Raw genomic sequence first — 27,205 nt, 5'->3', positions numbered from 1 at the left:
CATAAACCTTAAATATATATTTAATCGTCGATTGTCATTTAGCTTTATTCTTCTTACTGAATTTCATTTTTAAAATTTTCTTTTTTAAAAACATGATCATCTAGTGGATGTAAGAAGATGAATGGTTCAAATCTTTGATATCAAGTTTCGATATTTACGGTTAACTGAAATATGAGTTGATGTCATATAGTTTGTAGAAACTTGATAAACATCAAACAATATTTTCACTAACCGTAAAACTCTGAATATTCTATCAATAATCCAAACCGTTCATCTTCCTGCATCCTCTAATAGTTCATGCTTTCAAAAAAGAAAATCTGAAGAAAAAAAAAACAAAATTTGATGAGAAAAATGAAGCGTAAATATAAACAACAATCAGCGATTAAATTTTGATCTATGACTTATATGATTATAATAGTGAATTTTGTAACATCCCACATCGCCTAGGGGTGTAGATCCTGTAAGCATTATATGTATATTCTCATCTCTATGTAGCACGAGTTTTTTTGGGAACTCATTGGTTTTGGGTTCCTTCGAAACTCTGAAGTTAAGTGAGTAGCGCGTGAGAGCAATCCCACGATGGGTGATCCACTGGAAAGTTCCCGTGTGAGTTCTTAGAACCAAAATTGTGAAGGTGTGGTCGGGGCCCAAAGCGGACAGTATCATGCTACGGTGGAGTTGAGCCAGGGATGTGGTGGGGCCCTTGTCGGGATATGACAATTTGGTATTTGAGCCAATCCTTGGCCGGAAGTGTGCCGATGAGGACGTCGGGCCCCTAAAGGGGGTGGATTGTAACATCCTACATCGCTCAGGGGTGTGGATCTAATAAACCTTATATGTATATTCTCATCTCTACCTAGCACGAGGCCTTTTGGAAACTTATTGGCTTCGGGTTCCATAAGAACTCCGAAGTTAAGCGAGTAGCGTGCGAGAACAATCCCATGATGGGTGACCCACTGGGAAGTTCTCGTGTGAGTTCCCAAAAACAAAACCGTGTGGGCGTGGTCGGGGCCCAAATCGGATAATATTGTGTTACGGTGGAGTCGAGTCTAGGATGTGGTGGGGACCCGGGTGGGGATGTGACAAATTTCGAAGTTAAGCTATTCACGAAAGTTGTAAAGCTTGCCATTACGAACGTTTACATATTTTTTCTATATTTTTTTACACTTCTACATTAATTAAAAAACTATTAAAGACTTTACTTAAATAATAGCCTTAAGATACGAGAGTAAATCTATACTGTTGGATTTCATGTCACTTATATTATTATAACTTTTTTGGATGAAAAAAACCCCTTCTCTATTCCATTATTTTCCAATTTTACCATTTGATCAAAACGAAAGCCCTAATCCCTTTCTCTCTCCCCACTCCCGTAACCCTCTCCTCTTCGACAACACCACAACCGTCGATGACACTGCTACCGTAAGTCTACTTCTCCAAAAATTGAAAAGCTGGGTTGGTCCATTGGGATTGGGATTTCAACATGAGTAGGCAATTTTGAATTTAATTGGAATTTGGATCAAGAACTGCGTTTTCAGATTTGGATTTTTTTCTTCTTCTAGTTTTTGTTAAGGTTTCGTGTTAATTGATGCTTAAACCTAGTCCTTCCCAAATTTTGCATTATTTCTTGTGCTAATTGTTATCTGGGATGTATTGGGATGCATGTAGTTTAATCTATTAGGAAGTATGTAATTCTAATATTGGTTTTCGATTTGAATTGGACTGTAGTTCTCGAGCTAATTGCTATTTGAATTTCATTCTTCACGCAAGGCATTTTCTCATTCTTTTCATTTGAATGTCAATATTATACTGAAAATTATCCTTTTTATCAAATAATTAGACTCTCTCTTATAATATATTTAGCATCAGGTAACAAATTATAAGGGAAAAGTGAAGTACCTGTCGAGAATACCCAAAGAAGGCTCTAGGAAATTGCTCAGCCATGATATCCATGGCTGCAAGAAATGCCACAACCCCTATTCATATACCAACTGTTTTTTTCTTTTTTGGTTTTCTCATCATCAACTTATTATCAACTTATTATGAAGAGTATTGCCCTGCGGACAAGTTTCTTCAATCTGTGCAGCTGCTGTGCTGCTGTAAAACATCAGTTTTTTTTTTCTTTAACAGGTAACGCGTCGGATCATATTTCCTGTTAATATTATCGGGTCGATTTTGGATAGGATTATTTTATCCGTTTATTTTAACGGTGTTACACGACACGATCTGTTAAGATATTGGGTATGACATGAAAACGACATGAACACAAAAAACACGACACGGATGCCAGGTTTAGATTTGGCTACTCAAACGATCAAGATGAGTTAATTCTCAATTCATGATTAGTTCAGGAATTTATGCTTATGGTAAGATATTGTATTATTATAAATTATCTGTTTACTAGAGTTGATTGGCTACAACAACAACAACAAAAAAAGACTTATACCACTAAGTGGAGTTAGCTGTATGAATCCTAAAACGTTATTGCGCTCTTTTTTGCTCTAAGTACTCCATGCTTTTTTTGTAGAGTTTATTTCCAAGTCTTTCTAGGTCTTCGTCAACCACTTTACCCTGAGTCTGAGTTTCATAATTACATCTTTTAACCAGAATAACTGTGTGCCTTTGATTAATTAACTAAATAACTTTAATTAAAATTTTGCGAATATGATGATATGATACTTATAAAATAATTTATAACATAAACAAATTTATCATGAATAGTGTGAGTGAGCCACAAAAAGAGAGGATCTCTCCACTCCACGGAAAGGAGGAGATCTCTCTCTACACGGCGGACTTTCCCGATCCTTCCATGGTGCGGGGCCCCACCTCTTCTCGTCCTTCTTTTTTAACGCGGCGCTCGGAGTTTCCCGTCCGCCCTTCAACACTCTTTTTTCTCCTTTGATAAAAATAAATTAGCATATAGACACATATAAAGTGTGTGAGAAAAATTTTGTATTTTTGTTTTTCAAATAGAAGGAGAGATGGAGGGAGTGATAGAAACATGAGAGTGAGAATTTGTTATTTTGTTTTATTTTTATAATTAGAGATATGTTAAGATTACATGTAGGTGATGATTTAAAAAAAATAACAAAATTTTGGTTGTGTGAAATTAAATTTATGCCTCATATTTCTTATTCATGTTCTGTCTTAATTAGAAGGTTAAACCGGTAATTTTATAAAATTTTGGTTGACAATAAATATTTTATTAATTAATAAAAATAAAGTTATTTGCATGCAGACAAATAATAAAAAGGAAAAATTGGTTTTGTGCGGGACCCACAGGCGAAAAGGATTCTCTTATGATCTTTTTGTTAGGGATCTTAAGGATCCAGCAATAGTGTTAAACATTATGCGCTCAATTTTGATTAATTACTATTTATATTTAAATTTTAAATTTTAAATATTTTTAATCGTATAATATACGATTAATAGACACGATGACAGAATCTCTAGAATTCCTATAAAAAAGGATCCTCCGGTTTCATTCTCATTCCTCCTGCTTTCCCGATTCTCTCATCGTGCGGTCTTTTTTCCAGTCCTCTTTGATCGACACCTAATTGGACGCTTTATTAATTTTTAATAACAATAAACAGATTAATTATTTTAATTATGACGTGGCAAGATCAGAGTGGCGTGGACCCCATTCGATCAGACCGATGAGTCCCAACCGTACGAATTTACCCGAGTCCAAAATGCGGGCGTGGCGCACTGACACGTGAGCGCACCGAAACCGAACCCGGACGCGTTCCCCGTAAAAAAAACGGATTGGATAATCGGCGATAGGTCCGTACTTTGTTATTGGGGGGGATCGGTTCTGGTTGGTGGGGGTCTTCGGTCAAAAAAGAGAAAAAACGCAATATCATTTACGGGGACGAAGAACAAAGAGCGGTATCACAAAGTCGGTGTTTGGGAAAAACCCTAGACTCCCTCCCCCAATTCGATCAGGCAAAGTAGAATTTCATTTTTTGGGGTTTTTTTTTTTTTTTTTTTTTTGGCATGCGATTGCTCAACTCAGGACTATCAGTTGAGAACTTGAGATGGTTTAATTTTAATTTTTTTGGAATTTTGATTAATTTTTTGGTTTTTTTTTTTTGGTGGATAGATCGGTCCCTGGGGAGGTTATGTGCTGGTTTGATGGTTGATTAAATTATTGGTCCGGAGGAGATTTTGTACTTTCTGGGCCTTAATTTTTGGCGGTGAAAATGGATTTGGTAACTAGTTGCAAGGTATTTAGTTGATTTTTTTTTTCGATTTGATTATTTTTTTCTTGATGCTTATTGTTATATCTGCTGAAATTTGCTGGAAAAAGTAATTTTGTAGTCCAGTTTTTGCATATGGTTGAACATTAGCCTCAGTAAGTTTGCTTTACTTTGCGAGTTCAGTCAATGGCGGGATCGTTTTACTTTAGTGAATTTAGTGAACTAGTATGCGCCGTGCGGGCGGTGTTATTGAATGCATCAGCGGAAATAAGCTCATATAAGTAGCTTTAGGTGTGTGCCACTTAGTTTTTTCTGTTATCCAATTAATAGATGATATAATGTAGTTGGGTTATTTCTCAAATGACAACTTTTTTGTTTTTGGTTAATTTTACACTTAGTGTTGTTCGTGTGACCTGCATAAGGTGTGAATAGATGAGATAAGAAAAATGAGTTTGGGTATTTTGAAGTAGAGAAATGAGAAGAAGCGAAGATATATGAATACAGTTGATCACGAGTAGTTCGCAAGTAATTGTTGGATGGTGGAGATTTACCTTCTAAGAAAGAGTTGTAAATCTAGTTACGCATTTGGTTGGAAGTTTTAATTTTCTTTTTCCCGTCCCATTTCTTTTCCCTTGAGGTTAAAGTATCCTTCACAGCGTTTAGTTCATTGAGACTGTTTTCATATTATATTCAACTTGTGAAATACATAATATGTAGACAGTTTTGCTTGTACTGTATACCTAACTCAGTTGAGAAAAGTAAAGAGATTGTGCTATATGTACCCACTTGTATTGGATACCCAAGTTTTTTTTTGGTGGGTTTGAAACATTGCATCTGTTATCATGGTTTATTTGTTAAAGAACCTAGTGACTTGTTTCTTTCAGAATTCCAACGATAGTTCATAGCATAAACAAAATAAGAATTTGGAGAAAAGATTGCTTTAGCTTCTTAATTACATTTTAGGAAGTCCAGACGTTGCTTACTATTATTTTGGTGTGCACACTGGTGGGATGCCACTTCTTGAAGCAGTGAATTTATTAGAACTTTTGTTTGTCATTGCAGGAAAAATTGGCATATTTTCGAATAAAAGAGCTCAAAGATGTTCTCACCCAATTAGGTCTTTCGAAGCAGGGGAAGAAGCAGGTGAGATGCTAGAAATACCACTCTCTGATGTGATGTTGGGTTCCTTACTGTATATTGTGGATATTATCTACATACTCACCTCTTCATTCCTTTATATAGTGGATGTTATCTATGTACTCACCATTGCACTGCATTTTATGCTTATGTGGCGTACTTTTTTTGAGTTCACAGGAATTCATGTTGATGTGGGTTCCATTGTTCATGTCAATACTCCTATAAAGTATGAGAGGTCCTATTATATTCTGCATATTTATTTAGGTGTAATTTATCAAGGTTGGATGATGTGTTATATAGAGTTCTCAATGACTACCAAGAGTTGCTTAGTTAATTTTCCCTCTTACTTTGCCCACCCCAGAAAAATGTGTAATATAAGCGAACCTAAGACCAAATATGACCTGTTCATTGCATAATAATTAGCTTACCCTTTACGATGGTATCTTGGGATGCCATTTTACAACGTTTTTGAGATGAATGTCGTAAGAGAAGACCGTTGTCTGATTTACCAATTTCTATTATACAGGATCTTGTTGACCGGATATTAGCGCTTCTTTCTGATGAACAAGGTAAATGGTTCTATACCAACTGCTTTTTCCTGGTTCAGATGATTTAATTGCTACGATAACAGTCTCTGTATGCTATCTGTTTTTATAAGTGTAGCTTATATGTTGGGGAGCCCAGTGCACGTATTTCATAGTTCCTTTTCTTCGTCCAGCCAGATAAGATATAAGAAGTAGTTGTTTCTTAATTGGGTTCTATAATAAAAGCATAGGAAATGAGAACTGATTGTGTCATAAGTTATTGATGTAGTTCATATGACATTTGATGTTAATGAACATGCTACATCTTTTTAGCATTCATTATGCTGTCGCGCTGAAGAATTAGAAGTGGCTTTCATCTGCAGTTTGTCTTCTATTTGGCTGACCAAGAAACGTTCAGGATCATTTATCTGGTGTCTTAGAATCTTAGATTTAGGAAAGCAGCTGTTTTTTCTCTTAAAGAGCATTTTCTGGTTAAAAAAACCATTGAAGACATTTTAGTTTTAAATCTTGTAAAACTAAAATTTGATGTTATCCACAGTTCTTTTAATCATTCAGCTTTCGGTTAAAGGGTTGTCATCCAATCGTTCAAAATTTGAGACATACTCATGATAGAGAATCAAGTCATTCTAAATCTGAATAGTTTTTTAATTTCCAAAATTTTCGAACCTAGTTATTGTTCCTTTTTCCTGTGCGCTGAACTTTGCTTCTCGACCTCTCTATGGTTTTAGGGTTTTTAGCGCTTATGCTAGAAACACTAATTTTTACTAAAAACTCAAGTGCTTCTTGGAAATGCTTCCTACAGAAGAAACACAACGGAAAAGCACTAAAAATAATTTTATTGCACAGAAGCACTTCTAGTTATTTCGTTTAACTACCGCTGAAAGTGCTTTTAGCTATTCCAAAAGCAGTGCCAAACAGGCCTTCAGCTTCTATGCTCCAAACCATTTTTCTAATGATTGTGTTTTCATTATATTTTATCTGGTCTGGTTCTTTTGGAAACACTTTTTTTATTGTAGTTTATGACACCACAATATGTCTGCATTATTTTGAGGTTTTGGTTGTGCTCCATTTTTCTGCGTTTACATTTCTTTGCTTTGATCATTAAAATATTTTACTCTGTTTATTTCGATTTATCTACAGTTTCTAAAATGTGGGCAAGGAAGAATGCAGTTGGAAAGGAACAGGTGGCGGAACTTGTAGATGGCATCTATAGGTTTGTCCTCGTATATGCTAATATGCCACATATTTGTTGCATGATTTTATTGAAGGGTTGGAGTTGTCGTTGCCTTCTTTTTTTAACTTTGTAAAACTGACTTACTCCTTGTAAAATATACTGAATGTATAGCTGAAGTCCTCAGATGTGCTTTATATATAGTTCTCTATTTGTTCAGACTACATGTTTTACTATGCTATTTCGACTGAATTGTATTTGTTTTCTGTTTTCTCTAGGAAAATGCAGATTTCTGGTGCCCCTGATTTAGCATCAAAAGGACAATGCATCTCTGATAGTAGTAATGTGAAAATAAAAGGCGAAATTGAGGATCCCTACCAGTCAGATATAAAGGTTCGCTGTCTCTGCGGGAATTCATTAGAGACAGAGTCAATGATTAAGGTAGTCTACAATTTTTTGTATTTTCTTCCTCGTTCCCTTGGATTGTAGCACATTTGATTAATCACGAGTCTTTTACTTGTCCTATCCTTTTTTTCATTTGATTATACATGAAACATTTCTTATATGAACACCTTTACTGCACTTTCTTATGGTTTTTGCAATTTCTCATCCCTTCAATGGCAGTGTGAAGATCCAAGATGCCAAGTGTGGCAACACATGGGTTGTGTTTTAGTTCCAGAGAAACCTATGGAAGGCAATCCACCAGTTCCTGAGTTATTTTATTGTGAACTTTGTCGACTAAGTCGGGCTGATCCGTATGTGGCACCAGTATTTTCTTGTTATAAGAAACTGATTATAGCTTGTTATTTTTTGTGTGTCTTATTTTGAATTACGCATGTAACCATTCGCCAAGCCATCTGTTTTCCTTCATTGTTTTTGCATTTGTGGGGACATTGGGTGGTTTGTTTAACTCATACTTGCTAGTCCTTTCTCCCAACTTCTTTCCCATTTTAAAATTGGGCTAAATCTTTCATATGGTGATGTTAACATGATGAAAGTGATTTTTATTTTGTATTTATAACCCTTATAACCTGCTCTACTCAGTTTATGTACCATTTGAACAATTCAATATTTTATAAAAGTGCTGAAGTTTTGCTCAAACAAAAAACTAGGTCTCACTTTGGCCCATAGTATATTTCGTTGTGATTGCTTGAATTTTTTAGTATCACTTGAACAATAAACTAGCTAGAATGGCAACGTGTACATTGAATTGAATTGAGGGGGTGGGAGGATTATCATGTGGTATGATTTAGTGGACTGCATGACTTTAATTGGAGATAAGTAGCCAAAGGGATTCTTCTTGGTCCCAACACAATCATTATGCTGATGGCATGGCTTTTTCCATTATATTGTGTTTTTTTCTTTTTTTTTTATTTTTATTTTAAATTTTGTATTTGTTGTATCTTGACTTTCTTTAAAATATACCTATTTTAACTAGTAGCTTCAGTATGGTGGGTCAAACTCAGTAACTAGGATTTATGGCTATGTGATGGTTTCTACTTATATCAGGTTATGGTATTTTGGTTTGAGTGAATACTTTCACTTTATTTGTTTTATGTAACTATTGCCTCACTTAGCTTATGTTTTATTTTAACATTGCAAATACTTTGCCCCATTTTATGCTATCTTTTTTTTTATGCTTACTTTGGCTTAATTGTTTGTCTATTTTATTCAGGTTCTGGGTAACCATTCAACATCCTTTACAGCCCGTTAAGTTGAATCCTACAAATATTCCAACTGATGGGTGAGTGGATCATGTTTCATTTTTTATAGTTATTTCTCTTGAATGTGCACATGCACTGAGTAATAAGATCCTAATTCCAACAGTTAAGTTCGTTCTGAAGATGACATTACATTGTGTATGATATCTAACCATCATAAATATTTAAAAAACTAGCCTTGGGGCATGCCTAGGCACCCTTGGAGGCGGGGCTGCTGGGTTTTCGCCTCTGTTTTGTGAGGGTAGGCGTAAGGCGGCGTCGGGGCGCGCCCAGGCTTTCAGTTGGGCCTTATTTTCCTTCCAATTCCAGGTCTATTTCTGCCGTTCCTCTGTTTCTGCCATTCCTCTGTGTGCCGTTCTAGTTTCAAGGAAGAAGAAAGAGAGAGTTTCTCTCTCCAAATCCTAGTGGCAAAGTCTAACTCTAACTCTTTTTTATTTTTTTTGTTCTTTATTAATTATTGCCCATTCAGATTCTGCCACCTAGCATTTTGATTGGCCAAGATTTATTTCTCTTGAAATTTCCTATAACTACTCCACTCAGCCATTATTTCCTTTAAATTCCCTACAATAATTGCTCCACTCAATCTTTATTTCATTTTAAGTTCCCTATAATAGCTCCATTTAGCCTTTATTTCCTTTTGAATTGCCTATAATTGCGACATTCTGCCTTTATTTCCTTTCAAACTCTCTATAATTGTGGCCACTTAGCCTTATTTCTCTTGAAGTTCACTATAATTGCTTAGAATAAAATATATAATTATAACATTTTAAGACTATATGACAAAATTTCCAAGTACAACTACCTTAGTAATGAAGAAGATATTATCTTTGGCTTAGTTATAATTATATTTGTTTTACGAAGTTTTATGCTATATATATATATATATAATTATATATGCAATATATATTAAGTTATTTAGGTCCCGTGAGGCTTTGCCTCATGCCTCACTCCTATGCGGGGCTATCCATGGAACGCCTTGCCTACGCCTCCGCATTTTAATACATTGAATATGATACATAATCATGTGCGCGATGTCATTTAACTCATAAAACCATTAATGAACCTGTATATTCAAAAGAGTAAACGTCTTGTGGCCTGAAAGTACTTATTTTCCATTGATTTACTATGAAGACTTTGAAGTTTGCTTTAACAGGTAGAAGTAACCTTATGAAGTGACAAGTATCTATGTACACTCACATATAGACAAGCAGATCCCTTGTGAAAATATTTGCACATTATCTATGTTTTTAATGCTTTACTTTACATCTAATCTTGTTCCCCATCCCCCTGCAAATTGTCCAGTTCGAATCCAGTGCAAAGTGTGGAGAAAACATTTCAACTCACAAGGGCAGACAAGGACTTGCTGTCTAAACAAGAATATGATGTTCAGGTTGGTTAGTGTATTGACTGATGATTGGTGAATCATTGGGTTTATAGTAGTACTAAATTCACTGATTGGTGATTTGACATCATAATGCAGGTTTGGTGTATGCTTCTAAATGACAAAGTTGCATTCAGGATGCAATGGCCGCAACATGCAGATCTACAGGTCAATGGTATGGTGGTTCTGAATTTTTTATTTGGTCTTTAAAGATGCTGCTTTGGAATGGTTTTTCAAGTGTATCCACTTGAATGTGCTCTGTTTATTATTGGAGATTGTTCTGGATAATGTGCAGGTATGCCTGTTCGTGCGATCTTTAGACCTGGCTCCCAACTTCTTGGTGCTAATGGTCGTGATGATGGTCCAATTGTGAGTTTTTCTCTTATGAAATTATTAGCTTTTAGTTGTCAGTGTTCATTTCATGTGCTGGATCCTTTCTTTCAATTTTAGATGAGATTACTTGCATTGTGACTGCAGGGCTTTTCTGATTGCTCTGTAAATCAAAACACTTAATAAGTTTTTTGTGTTAGTATCTTAGTGTACTTCATGTTGTTTTGTCAGATCACACCATACACGAAAGACGGATTTAATAAGATTTCCTTAACAAGATGTGATGCCCGTATTTTCTGCTTAGGGGTTCGTATTGCAAAGAGACGCACTTTGCAACAGGTAATTATGATTTTTTATTTATTTCTTTTGTTCGTTTGGGTGGTTGAGCAGCTTCTTCAGCATATGTTTGTAAAACTGGTAATCAGAGAAAGAAACTTGCGGAAGAAGATTGTTGGTGAGGGAGATGTTAAATCCATAACGTCAAATTTATGCTGCTGTCGAATTGCCGACAATCTTTTTATAAAAAGCACAAAAAATATCTTCTTTATTGAATGTCCTGAAGCAGGAATTTATACATGGCTAACTTTTTGAGCTCAATCTCATAATTTACTGGACTATTGTTCTTGTAGATTTGATCGTTTTTATATTTCTTCCAGTACTTGTCGATGTTTAAGTATAAATTTGTATGGTATCTGTTATTGGTTTTCCATGGCATTTATTATATTAGTGTGGTCTTTTAAAATTTTTCTTTTTCTAGATTCTCAGTCTGATTCCCAAGGAGTCTGATGGTGAGCGTTTTGAAGATGCGCTTGCTCGTGTGTGTCGTGTTGTTGGTGGTGGGACTGCAATGGATAATGATGACAGTGACAGTGATTTGGAAGTTGTTGCAGATTCTTTTACTGTCAATCTACGTTGTCCGGTAAGTTGTCTTTCCAACTTACCTTTTGTGCGATGAAATGCTCTCTTCTATGTAGGAGTTTAATTACAGTCAGGATATGACTCAATGTCTGATAATACTTTGATGAATTTTATTTTTTGTATATGAGCTCAAGACGCATTAATATCTCAACTCTTGGGGTATGAAGAATGCTTATTTTGCCAAGCATATGAATAACCAAGGGACTCTTCTAACTTCTTCGGATTCTTATAATTTTGATATCAGGAGTACGTCTTTATGTTGCGTGTTACGCTAATTGTTTTAAGTGATTTCCAAGTTCTGATGTATCTAGGGTTGTGACAAAGAAAAGCACCCTACTAGTGATGGGCCAATCTTTTATTTGCCTGAACATGCTGACACTAATTGTTCTAACTCACATATCTTCTTTATGGTGCAATTATATTTTCTTTGATGTATTAGGAATTCGTGTTGAATTATTTTTCTGTAGTACATAAAGAAATTGTCAGGAGACGAGTTTTCTTATGTCAGCTAACATCTTTCATGCCTTGATTTCTGAAATTGGTATTTTTCTGCTTATATTTTATAGATGAGTGGTTCAAGAATGAAGGTTGCTGGGAGATTCAAGCCCTGCCCTCACATTGGCTGTTTTGATCTTGATGTTTTTGTGGAAATGAATCAACGTTCAAGGAAGGCAAGCTTCTATGCAAATTGCAAAGTGAACGATGCAGTTTGTTTGTCCTTGTTTTTTATTCTGTTTGTTTAGCATGCTTTGGTTTGTGATTGCAGTGGCAATGCCCTATTTGTCTTAAGAACTATGCGCTGGAGAATGTCATTATTGACCCTTATTTCAACAGTATCACTTCAAAGGTAATGCCTTTTTATGCACTACATAATATTTTTGTTCTACAGTATCACCTAATTGATCCATCCTTTGTTTTTTTTTTGTTTTATATTTTTGTTTCGTGGGGTTGTAACAGATGAGGTATTGTGGAGAGGATGTAGCAGAGATTGAGGTGAAGCCTGATGGTTCTTGGCGAGTTAAGACTAAAAGTGAAAGTGATCGTAGGGAGCTTGGGGAACTTGGACGGTGGCACCTTCCTGATAGCACACTTAGTGTCCCAACAGAAGGAGAAAGTATCCCAAAGACAGAAGTGTTGAAGCTGGTCAAACTGGAAGGTGTTTCAGAAGGTCGTACTGGATTGAAACTTGGAATCAGGAAGAATCATAACGGCTTTTGGGAAGTCAGCAAACCTGAAGATATGAACACTTCTTCTGGTAATAGATTACAAGAGCAGTTTGCAGACCACGAGCTAAAAGTTATCCCAATGAGCAGCAGTGCCACTGGAAGTGGTAGGGATGGTGAAGATGCGAGTGTAAATCAGGATGGTGGTGGGAACTTTGATTTCTCTACTAACAATGGGATTGAGATGGATTCTTTTTCTCTGAATGCGTATGGATTTTCGGGACAAAATCTTTCTGCACCAGTTGGAGACGCAGAAGTTGTTTTACTTAGTGATTCTGATGATGATATAATGCCCTCTGGAACCATATATAGGAATGACAGAACTGATGCTTCTGAGATTAGTTTTCCTGTGGCGCCTTCTGGAATTGCTGATTCATTTGGTGGCGATCCCACGCTTGGAACTGGTGGGAACTCATGCATGGGTCTTTTTGGCAATGATGATGATGAGTTGATTCCATTCTGGCCATCATTACCTCCCGGAACTCAATCTGGCCCCGGGTTCCAGTTATTTACTTCTGAGGCAGATGTACCGGATACCCTAGGTGGTCTGCAGCATGGTTCCATCCATTGTTCCACATCTATGAATGGATACACTCTGGCTCCAGAAACTACCATGGGATCTGCTACCCTATTACCTGATTCGTTTGTTGCACATTCAGATGTTGACATGAACGGTGGCTTAGTTGATTATCCAATGGCATTTCCTGGTGATGACCCTTCTCTTCAAATTTTTCTTCCCACAAGACCATCGGATGCATCAGTTCATTCTGATTTGAGAGATCAGGCTGATATGTCAAATGGTGTCCACACTGATGATTGGATATCTCTTAGGCTTGGGGGCGACGCCAGTGGCATCAATGGCACATCAGCAACTCCTAATGGTTTGAATTCTACTAGAGTGCAAATGCCATCCAGAGAAGGTGCCATGGATTCTTTGGCTGATACAGGTTCGTCCTCTTCTGACAGATTTGCTGCAAATGACTTTTAGATTGGTTCATGATTAGCATCAGAGGTAGCTCGATTGTATGGGTATGCAAATATTTTAAACATGGACACAGCATCCCTGTTTTCATTGTGGGGTTTTGTTTGAGCGCTGATTTATTTTATTGGTGAATATAACTGTTACTCTTGACTTGTTTTCTGGATGTGAAACAAAGTTTGTGGTGGGAGGGAGGAAGTGGAATATCTTTATTTCTTTCTTCTTTTATTGTCTTAGGAGCCAGTTGTAGCACATTCATTATATATAGTTTAGGCAGGTGCTACTTCCACGTTATGTTGCTTCTTGAATGAGGTTATTGACTTTCAACTATTTCTCAAGTCTTAAAAGAAAAGCTATAATATTTGTTCAGGATAATTCTACTCTTCACAAAAGTTGAATGTAAACTTTTGACTGTATATGGCATTTGCTTCCATTTATCTTTTTGCCCCTGCATAACTAGCCTTCTAGGATGTGTAATTAGCACCAGTAATGTTCTTTGAGATAATGTTTAATTACTAGCCTTGTTTTGAACTTTTGAATACTCTTTTATCGGCAAAATTAGTTTCGTATTTTTTTTTTTCTTCCACAACTATGGGTGCTCAAATTCTAAAAAGCAGAAACTCGATTACAAAGGAAACTAATTGGGTTGTTTTATTAATAAACAATGATAAAAGATTACAAGTACCTGAAAATATATCCAAGCTATTTGTTATGTATTTTCTTGATTTAGTTGAATTGGGTGGCCTGGCTGAAATTGTTTTATACTGTTTGAGTTTTGTTTAATGAAGTTTTACTACTCCAAATTTCTATGCTGGTAGTTGAACGTTTTTATCTGAGGCTAAGAGAGGTCTAACTTATTCTAGTGGTTGAAAGTGTGACTGACTTTCTTCCTTTGTATACTTCATTCATGTAATCTGATGTGTACAAGCTGATATCAATCCAGTGAAACAGTATCAACATCTTAGTCTTGTCGTTAAGCACATCACATGCAGATTTTATTTTCTGTCTGTACTCTGCTTTTTTAGATTTTGGTGGTTCTTTCAAATTGATCTTGGTTTTTGCTTGTGTTCGTGTTAAAAACCAGAAGGAACTAAAATATAACAGATTTTAAACATGCTTAAGTGAGTGCCATCTCAGGTCCTAAAAATCTCCTTTCTGTCAATAAGCTTCACTGATATAAGTGAGTGCTGTCTCGGAAGATGCATAAACGAGTTTGAGTAATGAAGTGAGTGCTATTGAGCTTCTTGAAGCTCAACCTCATGTGGAATCACATGTTCAAGTTCATGAACTCCATGGAAGTAAAATCTGCAATTCAAATAGGACCTATTTTTCCCAAGCTTGTCACTTACTCTCTGTCCATGTGCATCTTTCGCTCTAAAGCTTATTTGAAAAGTCTGAAGTTCTTATGTTCACTAAGGCTGCAGACTCTGTGATACAATCACATCAGACACAATCACATCTAATTTTCTTCTTACGTCTTTGTTTATGAGGATAACTAATGAAAAGGGTTTAACTGATAAGGACAAAATAAGGGGTAAAGTAAATAGTACCAGGATTGACTTTTTAGTGTAAAAATGTGGTTTTTCGTTAAAGTGAACAGTACCATGGGCTTTTCGTTAAAACTCCCTTGTTTATGTTGTCAGAGTTTGTAATTAGTGGTTAAGAGAGAACTAAAGGGATGCCTGTGTGTACAGTCAACTTGTATCTGGTGTCTTCATCTGTAAATATTGATTTCTTTCTCTTAGGAAACCCACAAAGAGAGTTGAAAAGTCGATAACTTAATTAAAGTGACTGGGTATAGCAATATAGGGGGTATGGAAATCGTCCCACCCATTGTACTGTTGTCATTCCTATATTTGGCATTCTTTGCAGTTAAATTAAAGATTATTAGGCTCACTGTTGTTCCCTTTGCAGCTTCTTTGCTTCTCGGTATGAATGATGGTAGCGGATCTGACAGAAGTAGGCGAAGATCCAATAGTCCTTTCTCATTTCCTCGCCAAAAACGTTCTGTGAGATCGCGATTGTATCTTTCTATTGACTCGGACTCTGACTAGTGGAACTGGAACTTGTTTTGAGAACTACCTTTTTGGATTTTTTGTCTTATTATCTCCCTGGGATTCAAAGCGTATCCTGGAGTAATCTTATGATTGAGACAGAGTCTAGTTTTGGGTTTATAGTTGGAAGAATGCTGACAGACATTTGGTTCCTGGCAAGAGATGAAGTTTTTGGTGTGGCACAAGGCATCCGAGGTAGAACAAAGCGATACAAGTATACAGGGCATCCAAGTACACTGCGTTGTCGCAAAACTTGCGCTGGCACCTGCAGAAATTTCCCATTGGTTTGCGAGTTTTATTCCTTTTTTTCATATTCTGTTATCCTGCTTATGCATCAGTAGAAGTGCTTCGGATGCCTGTTTAACTGACAGGATTGTTCGAGTTCCTCTCGGAAATGATCTGCAGGTTCGGTGCTGGTGTTGTACAGGAGATTGTGATTAGAATCCGGAAAACTGGGATGTAGTGGGGGAAACTTTACGAAACAAATTAAAAGAAAATAGATGCTTCGTCGTCTCGGTTTTATAGTGAGAAGCAATAGCCTGTAAATATTCACTCGGTTTCCACTTGTTTATTTATAGTCATTTTTTGAAAATAATCGATATATTTCTGGTTGGTCAGGGTTTTAATGACTCTTTATTTTGGGGGTGTACATTTCTGTTGGGGCACGATATTTGTGTAAAGTACAGGGGAAATGCACTTATCCGTTGCTCCGAAGGCCGACGAATAAGGCGTGATTGATGAGATCCTGTGAGGCAACAAAGAAATTATAGAGGAAGTCATATGTTCATTGTATTTGGAATGCAATTTGAGTTTCACGATCGATTATTCCAACTTCCATGTATGGGTGAAATTCTTGTAATTTCTGAATCCGGAGTCCCAATCGTGGAAATTGTTTCAGCCAGTTTTATGCAATTTATCATCGCATATGATGTCCCCACCATTGGATGGTGCCGGCTAGTACTACAGTCTAGTAGTATTATTCTTTCCAAGTAAGTAGTTGTTGCCAAGTTTAACCGTTTGAGTCCGTTTTCAACACAACGGTATTTGTGGCAAGGAAGAGCCATCAATAAATTGATACCAAGCTTGCCATTCATATCTAAAAATTATCGACAAACAGGTCGGAAAAATGCCATTCTCTTCGAATCAAAACCAAGGCGGACAGCAGCAATCTTAAGAAGTCAGGTCTATCCAAGTACAAATACCCCTCTAAGAAGTTAGCAGTAACAAATCTCTCCAACTGGAATTAAGGCGAAAAATCAGAAAAATTCCTGTCTCTTAAAACTATCGATATGTCAATAATTCTTGAAACTCAGATTCATGGTACTGTAAACACTACTGTTTTTTCTCTTGCAACGTTTAATGAAAGTATCGCGGACTCCCCAAAGCCACCACGGTAGATGCTTGCCTTGAACAACTAGCACCCGTGACAGTAGCCAGGTCATACGTTCGGGTACCACGGAGAGAAGTGCGAGACTGGCGCATATGTGGAGGCAGCATCGTATTAAAATCTGCTGTACTTCATCCTTCATTTATATTTGGAATCCTGGAACGCCTACTGCTCTCACAACCTGGGCAGTTATGCAAGCTTTCATGAATGTATATGTCGCATTCAAGGCAGAAGTGCTGTTTGCATTTTGGGCAAGCGACCCGAAGGCCAGGCTTGTTTCCTGTGTCAGATACAGTGAAAACAAATGTAAGATAGGGAGGCGATCCCACCTGTTACACAGGCCTGCTACAGAAACTGACAACAAAGGCAAGATTTACATATGACATCAAGGAATAACTTGGATATACGTTTAAGAGGCAAGGTTTTGCCTGTGATTTTAGAAGTAATGTTTCCAGCTTCATCTTTTCACTTGTAATTCTTTCTCTCTTTCCTTTCTATTACCGAATCTCTTTGGCGGGATAAGAAAAGGCCTTTTATTCTCTTATTCTCCCTTTAAGTATCTTATTATTCCTACAGTCACAAGCAGCTTCATGCTGCTGCTTCTAAGGGAGCATCTGCTAACACGTTGCAATAAAACAACCAAAACACTACGGTCCACAGCTTCCTTATCAGACCTGTGTAACTTCTGTCAGACAATAAGGCCGATGTTTAATAGAATTGAACCATGTAATTCACATCAAGAATATTGCCTAGTCTGTAGATATCTTCCCCGAAAGAGAATACATTAAAGCTAAATACGTCCAATCTTATTACAGCTATAGCTAAGCTTTTAGATTGTGAACTTAGTATTTCATTCATACAGTTGTTTTGGAGATCATGTTGTCTTTGGTTAGTGGATTCTTTTCGTCTCTTCATATGCACTTGTTTCATAATGACAGCAAAACAATCATAAAAGACACGACTAAAAGAATACAAAAATATACTGCAGTGCAGTGCTATCAAATTTATTCCAAAAGCTCCAAAGTATCTATTTTATGTACATACATACTTACCAGGACCGAGAAGGTTTTGTTGGCAGCCGAAACAAGCTCTAGGGAACTTGTTTTGTTGATCAATTAGTAGTGACAGAGAGACCTCGTCAAAAGGTACAATGGGAAAGAGATGATGATAAGACCTTGCTAAATGAGGGGACGAAATGAGTGTCAGCCCACAAATGCGACATTCTGTAGGTAGCTCACAAACGCGAGCCTTGCACCTAGGACAAGTGTATCCAGCTCCTACCTTTGCCTCCTTGTGACATGAACAAATGGCCACAGAGCCCTCTGCTGCTCTTTGTGGGAAGCCCATCTTTATCAAGTTAGCAATTGCAAATTCTGCTATTGCTGGAGGTGGAGGTGCATGTTCCAATATCAACTCTTTTAAGTGTGCCTACACAAGAAGAAACATATCAGAACCAATGTTATAAAAATGAATTTTGTAGGTTAATTCCAATAATAACCGTTGATGAAAATCTTAAATCTTTTACGTGCAAAACAAAAGATTACTTGGCAGTCTCTACGACAACTTTAACTCCGTTGATTATTTTTGGTTATTCATTCTCGTGTAGTTTGACATTGTAGGGTTTACTTAGATGAACTCACCTCATCCAATGCAATATAGTACAAGCCACCAGGTTTCTTGGCACAGATGTTTGCATACGAAAATTTCTGCTGAAAGACCGATAACTGAGCACCTAATTTTGGATTTCTTACACTTCTGGATAGTTTCCATTATATCTCCAGGATCACAGGTACTGAGAGCTGAATATAAGATCAATACTTCTCTATGACCATATGATGGAATCTGATTAAGATACACATGTACAAGATCCAATGCGTTCTGTAGGGACGAGTCACCAGAGCATTCCAGTTTACCCATCAAAGCTTTAACATGAGACTCAGGACTGCCACCAAGATCCGTTAAGCAATGAGCAACACCATCTTTTACAGTCACCAGGCCAACTTGACTAAGCGGATTCTGGTAGAAAAACTCTCTTATGAAAGCCTCAACATGTTTCGCAACGACCCCCATTCGGCTTGGTCGAAAATCCATTTCTGCAGCTGCCTTCAGACATCAAACGAAACCAGATGTAACAATTTTTCATCACATATAAAGTAAATACATTGCACAAGAACTGTCACAGAAAACTTCGGCATCCATGTATCTTAATACACCATTTTCGTTATTGACTGAAGATTATATAAACAACATCATTGGCTGCCCAAGCTAAGTTCATCAACCCGAAAAATGGCAGTACAAAAATATAGTCATTTCACTTGAAATCAATTACAGCTCCAAACTTTACCAAACAAAGGTTTCAGAAAAACAAATTCCTGCAGATCAAACCACAAAAATAGTATAAATAAGCTAACATCTCTCTCTCTCTCTCTCTCTCTCTCTCTCTCTCTGAGATGGCAGACCTAGCAACATTGAATAAAATTTCCTAAGGGCAACAAGCAAACAGGAATCAGATACCTTAGAGAGGTCGATAACAATGAAAAGATAACGAATGAGACCCTTTTGGATTCGGGCAGTGGAGGCGGCGCGAAGGCGGCGGCGGTATTGGGCATGTTTGAGGGACTGGTTATCAATGGGCTGGAGAAGCCCGGACTCGTCCTCCTGCAGAGACTCCCACGACCTCTCGTCGGCGTAAGCTCGCTCCCAGGCAGCGAGGCCACCATTGTTTGCGTCGTCGTCGTCTTCGTCTTCCTCAGCTTCTCCGTTTAGGCGTCTTTGTTCGCCGTTGTTCATGGTTCGATTGACCTTGATTTACTGTGGCTGTTGGAGTGATGAGACCCGCAGCACGGAGACGCAGAGACGCCCACCGGTTCATAATTATGTACTCAAATTGCTGGGCATTTTTGTCTTTTTATTTAAGATTACCAAATAATTTTAAAATAATGGAAATTTTTACAAATTTATGAATTTTCTTGTTCGGCTATCCTAACAAACAATGAATTTGAATATGAAATTTGTTATTTTTAAACTCTCACTCATAGAAATTTAGAAATGAAATTTGTTATTTTTAAACTCTTAATTTGTTATTTCTATGAAATTTGTCATTTATAGAAATTTAAAAATAAAATTTGTTAGAAATGATATCTATTTACGTAAAATTTATTTTTGGGATTGGAGGTCCCAAATTTCAATTTTTTTACCACGCAAAAATTTTAAATTTCTGTGTTTATAAATTTAAACAAATGAGTTTATGTACATTTACAAATTTTGACTTTTATCAAAACCCCAAAAAGAAATTTTATTTCTATCATTTTTGAGTAAATTTATACCTTTTTTTTTTGCCATTAGTCACTACAATTTAGTAGTTTTCTTTTCACTCTGTACGTTACAATGTGTTATTGGTTCAATTATCTCAAATGACGAATTTAACACCCAATTATGGTTGATAAATTGTGTAACTTCAATATAAAAGTTAAAAAAACTATGTTTTCTTAGTTATTTAACTTGATTGATACTTGATAACCAACCCTTTTACTCTGAAAAGAAAGCAATTCATTTCTCTTTTGAAACCAACTTTCTCTACTTGTTAGTTCTAACTTTTAAGCCAAGAGTCCAAGACATGAGAAGCATTCTGATGTGGAAAACTTCTGAGCTGATGCAGGATGCCTAGCAGAGACCATCTGGGCATGTAACTTCAACCTTTTCAGAACCACCAGCTCTCAGTCCACTTTAGTTGCATGGGTAGCAACATATTACAGTTTCTTTCTTCTGTACCACCGGAGATTCGTGCTCGAGGAGTTCTGGAGAAAACCTCACTCCCAGCCAATTTCTGAAAGAGAAGAATATGATTGCATGATATAAATCTATTGATGTTGGTAAACTGAGGGTGCTGATTACTCGCAATGTTGCAGGTGATTAAATTCAGTAAACTGATAACGTGGTGGATTAATTCAGAACGTCCACAGATAGTTCACCATTTTAATTTGCTTTCCCAGCTGCAGGATTCCGGCCAAACTGGATGATCATTGGTTTGCCTTTGAACACATACCCATTTACTAGATTCTGCAACGAAGGTATAATGGTATAACAAATGAGTAATTTTATCCATGCTTCAACGAAAAAGCAAGATAACAAAGGGACTACAGATATCTGCTTGAATGGTAAGCAAAACTGTGTACACTGGATGCAATTAAAAATTCGTCAAGACCTATGAAATCGTCATAAAACTAGCAGACAAGCACCAAGATCATCTTGATACTAATTGTACAGCAACAATTAATTGAGATCAGAGGGGCATACCAAAGCATAATGTGCTAGTTCAACTGATGGAAATGTCACAAAAGCTTGTCCTCTCATTCTTCCTTCCTGCAATCCAAAATATTACTTTCAGCTTTTGCTGGTAGGAAAGCACTTGAAGCAGATGCAAAGATTGGCAAAAGCCACCTTTCAAGATAATATAACATGCCACAGACACATCATAAGGAATGAAATCTTCATGACAACAAGTCTTTCTCAAGGCATTCGAATTTATACATGAACACCTTAAAGTTTATTAGATGCTTTCTTCGTAAGTCAGTGTAAACGTCTCATTCCAACCTCATAGTCCCCCACAATTTTCTCAAACTGAGCCCATAATTCATCCTAGTTTTCTATCTTTCCACTTTTTTTCTTGTTCCATTGAAATATTTCAGCTATCCCTTGATGTACAAAGAGAGTAACTTAGGACAGCATTGGTAATCAAATATGTAAAGGAACAAAGGTTGACTTGGAAGCATAAAGGTGATCAAGAGATCTCACCTGCATGAGCTTCACGCTGAGACCAGATTTGGCTGCATCAATGCTTCAAATAATGACCCTACGGCATAACAACAGTATTACAGTAGTTTAGATTGGTTAAACCTAGGTGCGAGACAGTTTAACAATTCTTGGACCTGGAAAATTGGAGTGATTTCTACCGTTTGGACACCAAAAAAATGTGAAGAGAATTCACATGTAAAGGATCACTTCTTCAATACTACTCTTTAGGATATCTCGGCATAAATACTTGCAGAGAACTAAGATTTCTAACATACTGTTTAAGAAAACTAAAATAAGTTATAGAGTTCATCATAACTGTGAGCTCACCAAATATGTAATATAAGTCATCAGCAACAATATCCTTTGCCAAGTTCTTTATATACAACACCGAGGCCGGATTCCCAGCTGCATAGTTCTGCAGATTCCAAGTAAGATCTCTGTATTAAATATCTTTTTTCACAAGTCACCTAAATTTTTCCCTCAAAGTTCATATATAATTTTTATGACTAGGCATCGCTTCAGACTCCATACAGCAAGGCCGTCTACCAAAATAGAGCCAAATGTCAAATTGGTACCTTAAACATTGGCAGTGATAATATTTCTTCTGGAGGCAATTTTCCTTTTTCCAGTTCTTCTGGAGTTGCAAAAGTGTTGATATCTGCACTCTCATTTTCTGGATGCTCTGAGTCTTCAGTAATGCCATCATCTTTATTTTCATTAACAACAACTTTTGGTGCAATTTTTATCTGCAACAATCCAAGAAGAATATATGAAAAATAGCTAGGCATAAGAGATCAACCGACAAAGATGACCATTCATCTTGAAAAGTAAATGACCTCTTCCTATAAAAAAAAAGATTAAAGACCTGTACGATAGGGTTCTTCTTTTTTATCATTGGAATCTCCTTTGGGATAAGAGTGGCTGATTTCAATCCAACATCTTCATGAGCTACATCTTTATCAACTGCAGGACCAACAATAGCTTCCCGCTTAATACGCTTCCGTCCACTAAAAGCTCTGCTATAGGATTTTTCCTTGACTTCCTGATAACATTCAATTCAAAGTCTCAAAGGATGTATAAGCTATAAAGAAACTAGAAACTAGAAAATTAGACAGCTAGAGTAATTTTTCTTCTTTTTGACATAATAATCCAAATGTGGATGTGTGGACATATGAAATTGACGAAACATGAAATGATTTCACAGGTCTCATAGTTCAATGTGCACTTACAAGTGCATATACGTGTTCCAGATGCTTTTAGTGTTTTTGTTGGTGGGGTGGGGGTGGCGTGTTGGGTTGGATTGTTCTTAATTCTCATTCTTGAAACCATGGTGGTACCCCTCGCTTCCTCTCACGCATTCACGCGTGCAAACTTAAAGAAAAAAACATAAATAGTTATCAAAGGAAGACTTGGCAACCTATGAAGTTACCTCATCCGAAGATTCCATTTCTGACTCTTCACTTGATAAATCAGCCGAGCAAGGCTTTTCGGCTAGAAGTGGGGGAGGTGGTGGAAGTGGCACGGGTACTGAGGGTGGTAGTGGTGGAGAGGGAAGAGCCATACGAAATGGAGCTGGTATGTTCATTTTGTTCATCAAGTGCAAAACCTACAATTCAGAGTGCAAGTCTTAGATAATATGGCCCAAAATATGTCTCACTGACTAGATAAAAACAAAGTACACATTCAAATTATGAGATCTTAGTGCACTGTTACATTAGTTTTGTCTGAGATTAGAGAGAACCTGTGTATAAAAGCGAGGTACAGCTATAAGAGCATTTACAATGTTGGTTAGAATATTTCCATCTGGTGGCGGGTAAGCATACCTGTAATATATAAAAATCAAATCATTTTAAACCTATTGGAGGGTACACTAAAGACATAACTTCCCCTCCACATTAACATATGAGTAACAGACTAACAAACATATAGATAAATTTCACAAATACAGGAGGACCCTAATAAAATATGTTTTAATAATTTGAAGAAGTGGAGTGGAATAACATACTCGAGGTGAGGAGGAAAGGGATAGTCTACACCAAGCCTTGGAGCAATGGGCTCTGATCTTGAGACTTCAACTTTGTCAGCCTCTATCTTGATGGTAGGGTTGTGGACCAAAGATGGTTTGGAAGTGGGGTTTACAGAAATAGAATTGTTGTTAGAAGCCTGTGATGGCTTATCATTATTGGCGGCTGCCCTCTCTACTTTTAAGACCTTACCAAGAAACCTCAGCCTACCCAAACAAAGAAAACAATGCCACAAACCAATTAGTAACATAATGTGACAATGTGACTGCAATGCAAGAAAACAAGTATATGACAGTGCCTTTGATACCCGTTTAACTGTCGTTGTGCCTGGTACGCCAAGCCTTCGTTTTGGAAATCCACAAATGCGCAGTTCCTCAGCCTGTGAGTATATGCATATAGATTATAGCGAGGGGAGCAAAAGAAAAAAAACAGAGGAACAATAACAATTCAGAAGGAGAAGCGAGAATTGACCGGCCAGTAGCAGCGCACGAGCGAACAGAAGAAGCACCATAGTGGGACAACAGCCGAAACAGAGTCTCCTCAGAAATAGCTTCTGGAAGGTGACGAATCAATAAGCTCACCCTAGCCCCACTGCTTCCACTTGGTGATTCTTCAAAACCCAAGTGGTGGTGATATTGCTGCTGCTGCTGCATCTCAACTCTCAAAGAACTTGTGGGTTTGGTTAAACACAAGGGTTGAAGACGAAATCCTTGCAACCGAAACCGGCTGCTCCAGCCAAAATTTCTTGCTTCCCCAATACCTATTCATGAAAACCATGTGAATTTTCGACGAACGAGAAAAACCCATTTGGCAATTAACAAAAAGAACTTGCTTCTCACAACCCTTCACCACCATGATTATAAAAAATCAAATTTAGCCCCAAATTTAACCTAATATCACTCCATGAACTGTTCAAACTACATTTAACATGAACACTATATTGCATAAAATCAGCATTAGATAAATCTAATCAAGGGTTTGGAACTAGAATCTTAGCAAATAATTTTCATCATAATCACTATCAAACAAAGCTAATCAAGTTTTTTGGGTTTAGACACTAAATTTTTGAAGCCTGAAATCTGGCCCTTCAATTTAACCCCGCGCTATGCTGCTTGTGGAAACACCGCAAACGCCAAAGGTAAGATTTTGATAGAGGATTAAAGAACCCAGGAGGGAGGCTAGCTCAGGATACAATGTAGAAGAAGCCCAAGCTAAAGAGCCATGAGAGAGGATTTCATACCTTTTGCCACAGACAAATGTGGAGAGTTCCGAGTTCATACGTTCACCGATATAACGCGCGACGGTTTGTGTTGGAACCTCTACCTCTCTCAGACTTCGCATGGTTTTCTTTCTTTTCCTTTTTTATTAATTTTTTTTTTTAGTTTAAATAGTTTTATTTTATATTTTTGGTCAAATAAATAGTTCTAAATTGATTGGAATTAAAATCGTTTTTTGTGAAAATTCTTTTAAAATAAATTTTTAGGGTTGTTCTAGAAAAAAAAAATAGTACTATTCTCACATCCATTTTTACTTCTCACAAATCTCTTTTAATTTTTGATCGTCGGATTGAATGAATTGAAGGAGATCATTAGTCAACATTAATAAAGGTGTGTCAGAGGTAAAAATAACACTTTCCAAAAAAAAAAAAAAAGAATTTTTAGTAAAAATACAAGTGACTAGAAAATTTTCTCCAAGTGCATTTTGGAGAAATAACAGTTATGTGAAGCACTAAGAGTGATTTTTAACTCAAAAACACTTTCAATCATTTTAAAAGCACTTCTAACCGAGTCCTACAAATAAAAGGTCTTTGTTTGAAAAATTAATCAAAATAATCACTTTTAAAATCTCAATTGTTGCCAAAAGCAAATTTGAACCACACTATTACTAGCTCATTGTAAGGCTAAGCTTACCCATTTTCCTTTAGAGTAGATAATATCGTTTGTTTAAAAAAAAAGAAAAAAATCTCAATTGCTGAAATGATTGGTTCTTTTAAAATATCGTTGATATCTAAGTGCTCCATATTTAATTTTAGTTCCTGCATCTTATTTTAAATTGATATGTTGTTGATGTATAACTTTGATTAGTTTAGCAAGTGAAATTTAAATTATCATAATTTTAAGGAATCCTACCTTTTTATTCTTCTAATAATATAGGATCGTTAAAAAGAAAAATGAAATGATTATACTTAGAATAGAATTAGCAATTTACGAAATTCGAACATAAAATTGGAAAGTTCATTTGTATATTTCCTTCCCTCGAATGTTGCATTGGAACAAGTTCTTCCACCGACGAGTCCAATTCAGGTAGCAATTCGTTCATGCTCGGTCAAGTGATGTATGATTTATGTTATTTATTTAATCTATCGAGTGACATAGCAACTTTTGTGTTACTCTTTTGAGATTGTGAAACCTGTTGAAGAAGTTGAGTATTTGGACCATCTCAAGTGCTACATCATATCGCCAACCACTTGCGTTGTCACACCAAGGCAATTTTTATTTTAAAAAATATTGAATTAGGTAGCAAGCATGTGATTTATAACATTTCAATCTCTCTAATCATCAAAATTACAGAAAGGGAGAGTTTGATCTTGAGATGCACTGAGTTAAAGAGGAAGCCTACCTACTAGGAGAATCCACTTGTCACCCTTCACTTCCTTTCGCCTTTTCTTAAATCTTTTCGATGAGTGATTCGAAGGCAAAATCTTTCTCTTAGAATCCAAACAGTGTGTAGAAACTTGTTGCATTTCAGATCAAAGCAGTTGTCTTTTGAAATGCTTAAGTGGAGTGTGAATGGTCAGATTGTTACACCTTGTTCGGCTTGTGAGAAAATGGAAGCAAATTAAATATCAAACCAAACCAGACCATTTGGTTGCAGTTCGGTTTGGTTTCAAATAGTTCTGGTTTTGCAAACTAAATGTTTTATGCTATTAATATAACCCAATTGAAAAAAATTCTTGATTACCTCACTAAAATTGAACTTGAAATAAAGTTCAACTTCAAAATGCCTTATGGCATTACTTTAGTAATACCCAATTGAAAAAGTTAAGTTCACCACACTAAAATTAAAGTTCAAACAAACTTCAAGACAAAATGCCTTATGAGATTAGTAGTATAACCCGAAAAAATAAATGGTTCATGCAATTCAACAAAAAGGTTTTGGTGCTTCAACTTTTAAGTCACTACTTTGCATCGTTCAACCCTTTCTCTTTCCCTTTCCTTTTGGACACTTACTCTTTGAAGGTTAAGAGGCCTTTGAACTTGTGAATGAGCTTGAGAATACGATACTTGGGAGGACCTTGGACCTTGTGAAATTGAATTTGATGGATGAGGAGCCATTGAATCT

The 27,205-nt window shown here is 36.6% G+C and overlaps 3 protein-coding genes across 4 annotated transcripts; 1 reads left to right on the top strand and 2 right to left on the bottom strand.

Moving 5' to 3' along the window:
• The first annotated feature begins 3,756 nt into the window (after positions 1 to 3,756).
• LOC103930638 (E3 SUMO-protein ligase SIZ1) lies at positions 3,757 to 16,284 on the top strand. Of its 2 annotated transcripts, none has more exons than XM_048569170.1 (17): positions 3,757 to 3,945; positions 4,103 to 4,226; positions 5,262 to 5,342; positions 5,863 to 5,905; positions 7,022 to 7,094; positions 7,331 to 7,493; positions 7,677 to 7,807; positions 8,728 to 8,796; positions 10,076 to 10,163; positions 10,254 to 10,329; positions 10,450 to 10,523; positions 10,716 to 10,823; positions 11,242 to 11,403; positions 11,969 to 12,073; positions 12,169 to 12,249; positions 12,360 to 13,572; positions 15,519 to 16,284. In XM_048569170.1, exons 2-17 carry the CDS (start codon positions 4,203 to 4,205, stop codon positions 15,656 to 15,658), a joined length of 2,631 nt encoding a protein of 876 aa, XP_048425127.1. In that variant the 5' UTR covers positions 3,757 to 3,945; positions 4,103 to 4,202; the 3' UTR covers positions 15,659 to 16,284. The 2 variants fall into 2 exon arrangements, with proteins under 2 accessions (XP_048425127.1, XP_009338273.2); XM_009339998.3 differs by having other exon boundaries at positions 3,757 to 3,950.
• Positions 16,285 to 16,776: 492 nt separating this feature from the next.
• On the bottom strand, positions 16,777 to 20,051 carry LOC103930639 (general transcription factor IIH subunit 2). Its single transcript, XM_009340000.3, is given in 5 exon segments — positions 16,777 to 17,325; positions 18,098 to 18,473; positions 18,686 to 18,715; positions 18,717 to 19,148; positions 19,560 to 20,051. Coding segments are annotated over 5 exon segments (1,263 nt in total). The 5' UTR covers positions 19,836 to 20,051; the 3' UTR covers positions 16,777 to 17,176.
• A 427-nt stretch (positions 20,052 to 20,478) lies between these two features.
• LOC103930637 (U11/U12 small nuclear ribonucleoprotein 65 kDa protein) lies at positions 20,479 to 25,251 on the bottom strand. The gene is given in 14 exon segments (XM_009339995.3): positions 20,479 to 20,871; positions 21,017 to 21,104; positions 21,342 to 21,407; positions 21,840 to 21,880; positions 21,883 to 21,897; positions 22,167 to 22,254; positions 22,415 to 22,585; positions 22,705 to 22,881; positions 23,269 to 23,445; positions 23,581 to 23,662; positions 23,845 to 24,069; positions 24,171 to 24,242; positions 24,335 to 24,623; positions 25,104 to 25,251. Coding segments are annotated over 12 exon segments (1,380 nt in total). The 5' UTR covers positions 24,517 to 24,623; positions 25,104 to 25,251; the 3' UTR covers positions 20,479 to 20,871; positions 21,017 to 21,020.
• Between the last annotated feature and the right edge of the window lie 1,954 nt (positions 25,252 to 27,205).

This window comes from the organism of the source record quoted next, unplaced genomic scaffold, assembly GCF_019419815.1.
Source record: "Pyrus x bretschneideri cultivar Hongxiangsu unplaced genomic scaffold, Pyrus_bretschneideri_v1 Contig5, whole genome shotgun sequence".
Classification (NCBI taxonomy): Eukaryota; Viridiplantae; Streptophyta; class Magnoliopsida; order Rosales; family Rosaceae; genus Pyrus; species Pyrus x bretschneideri.
This window is presented reverse-complemented; position numbering and strand designations above follow the sequence as displayed.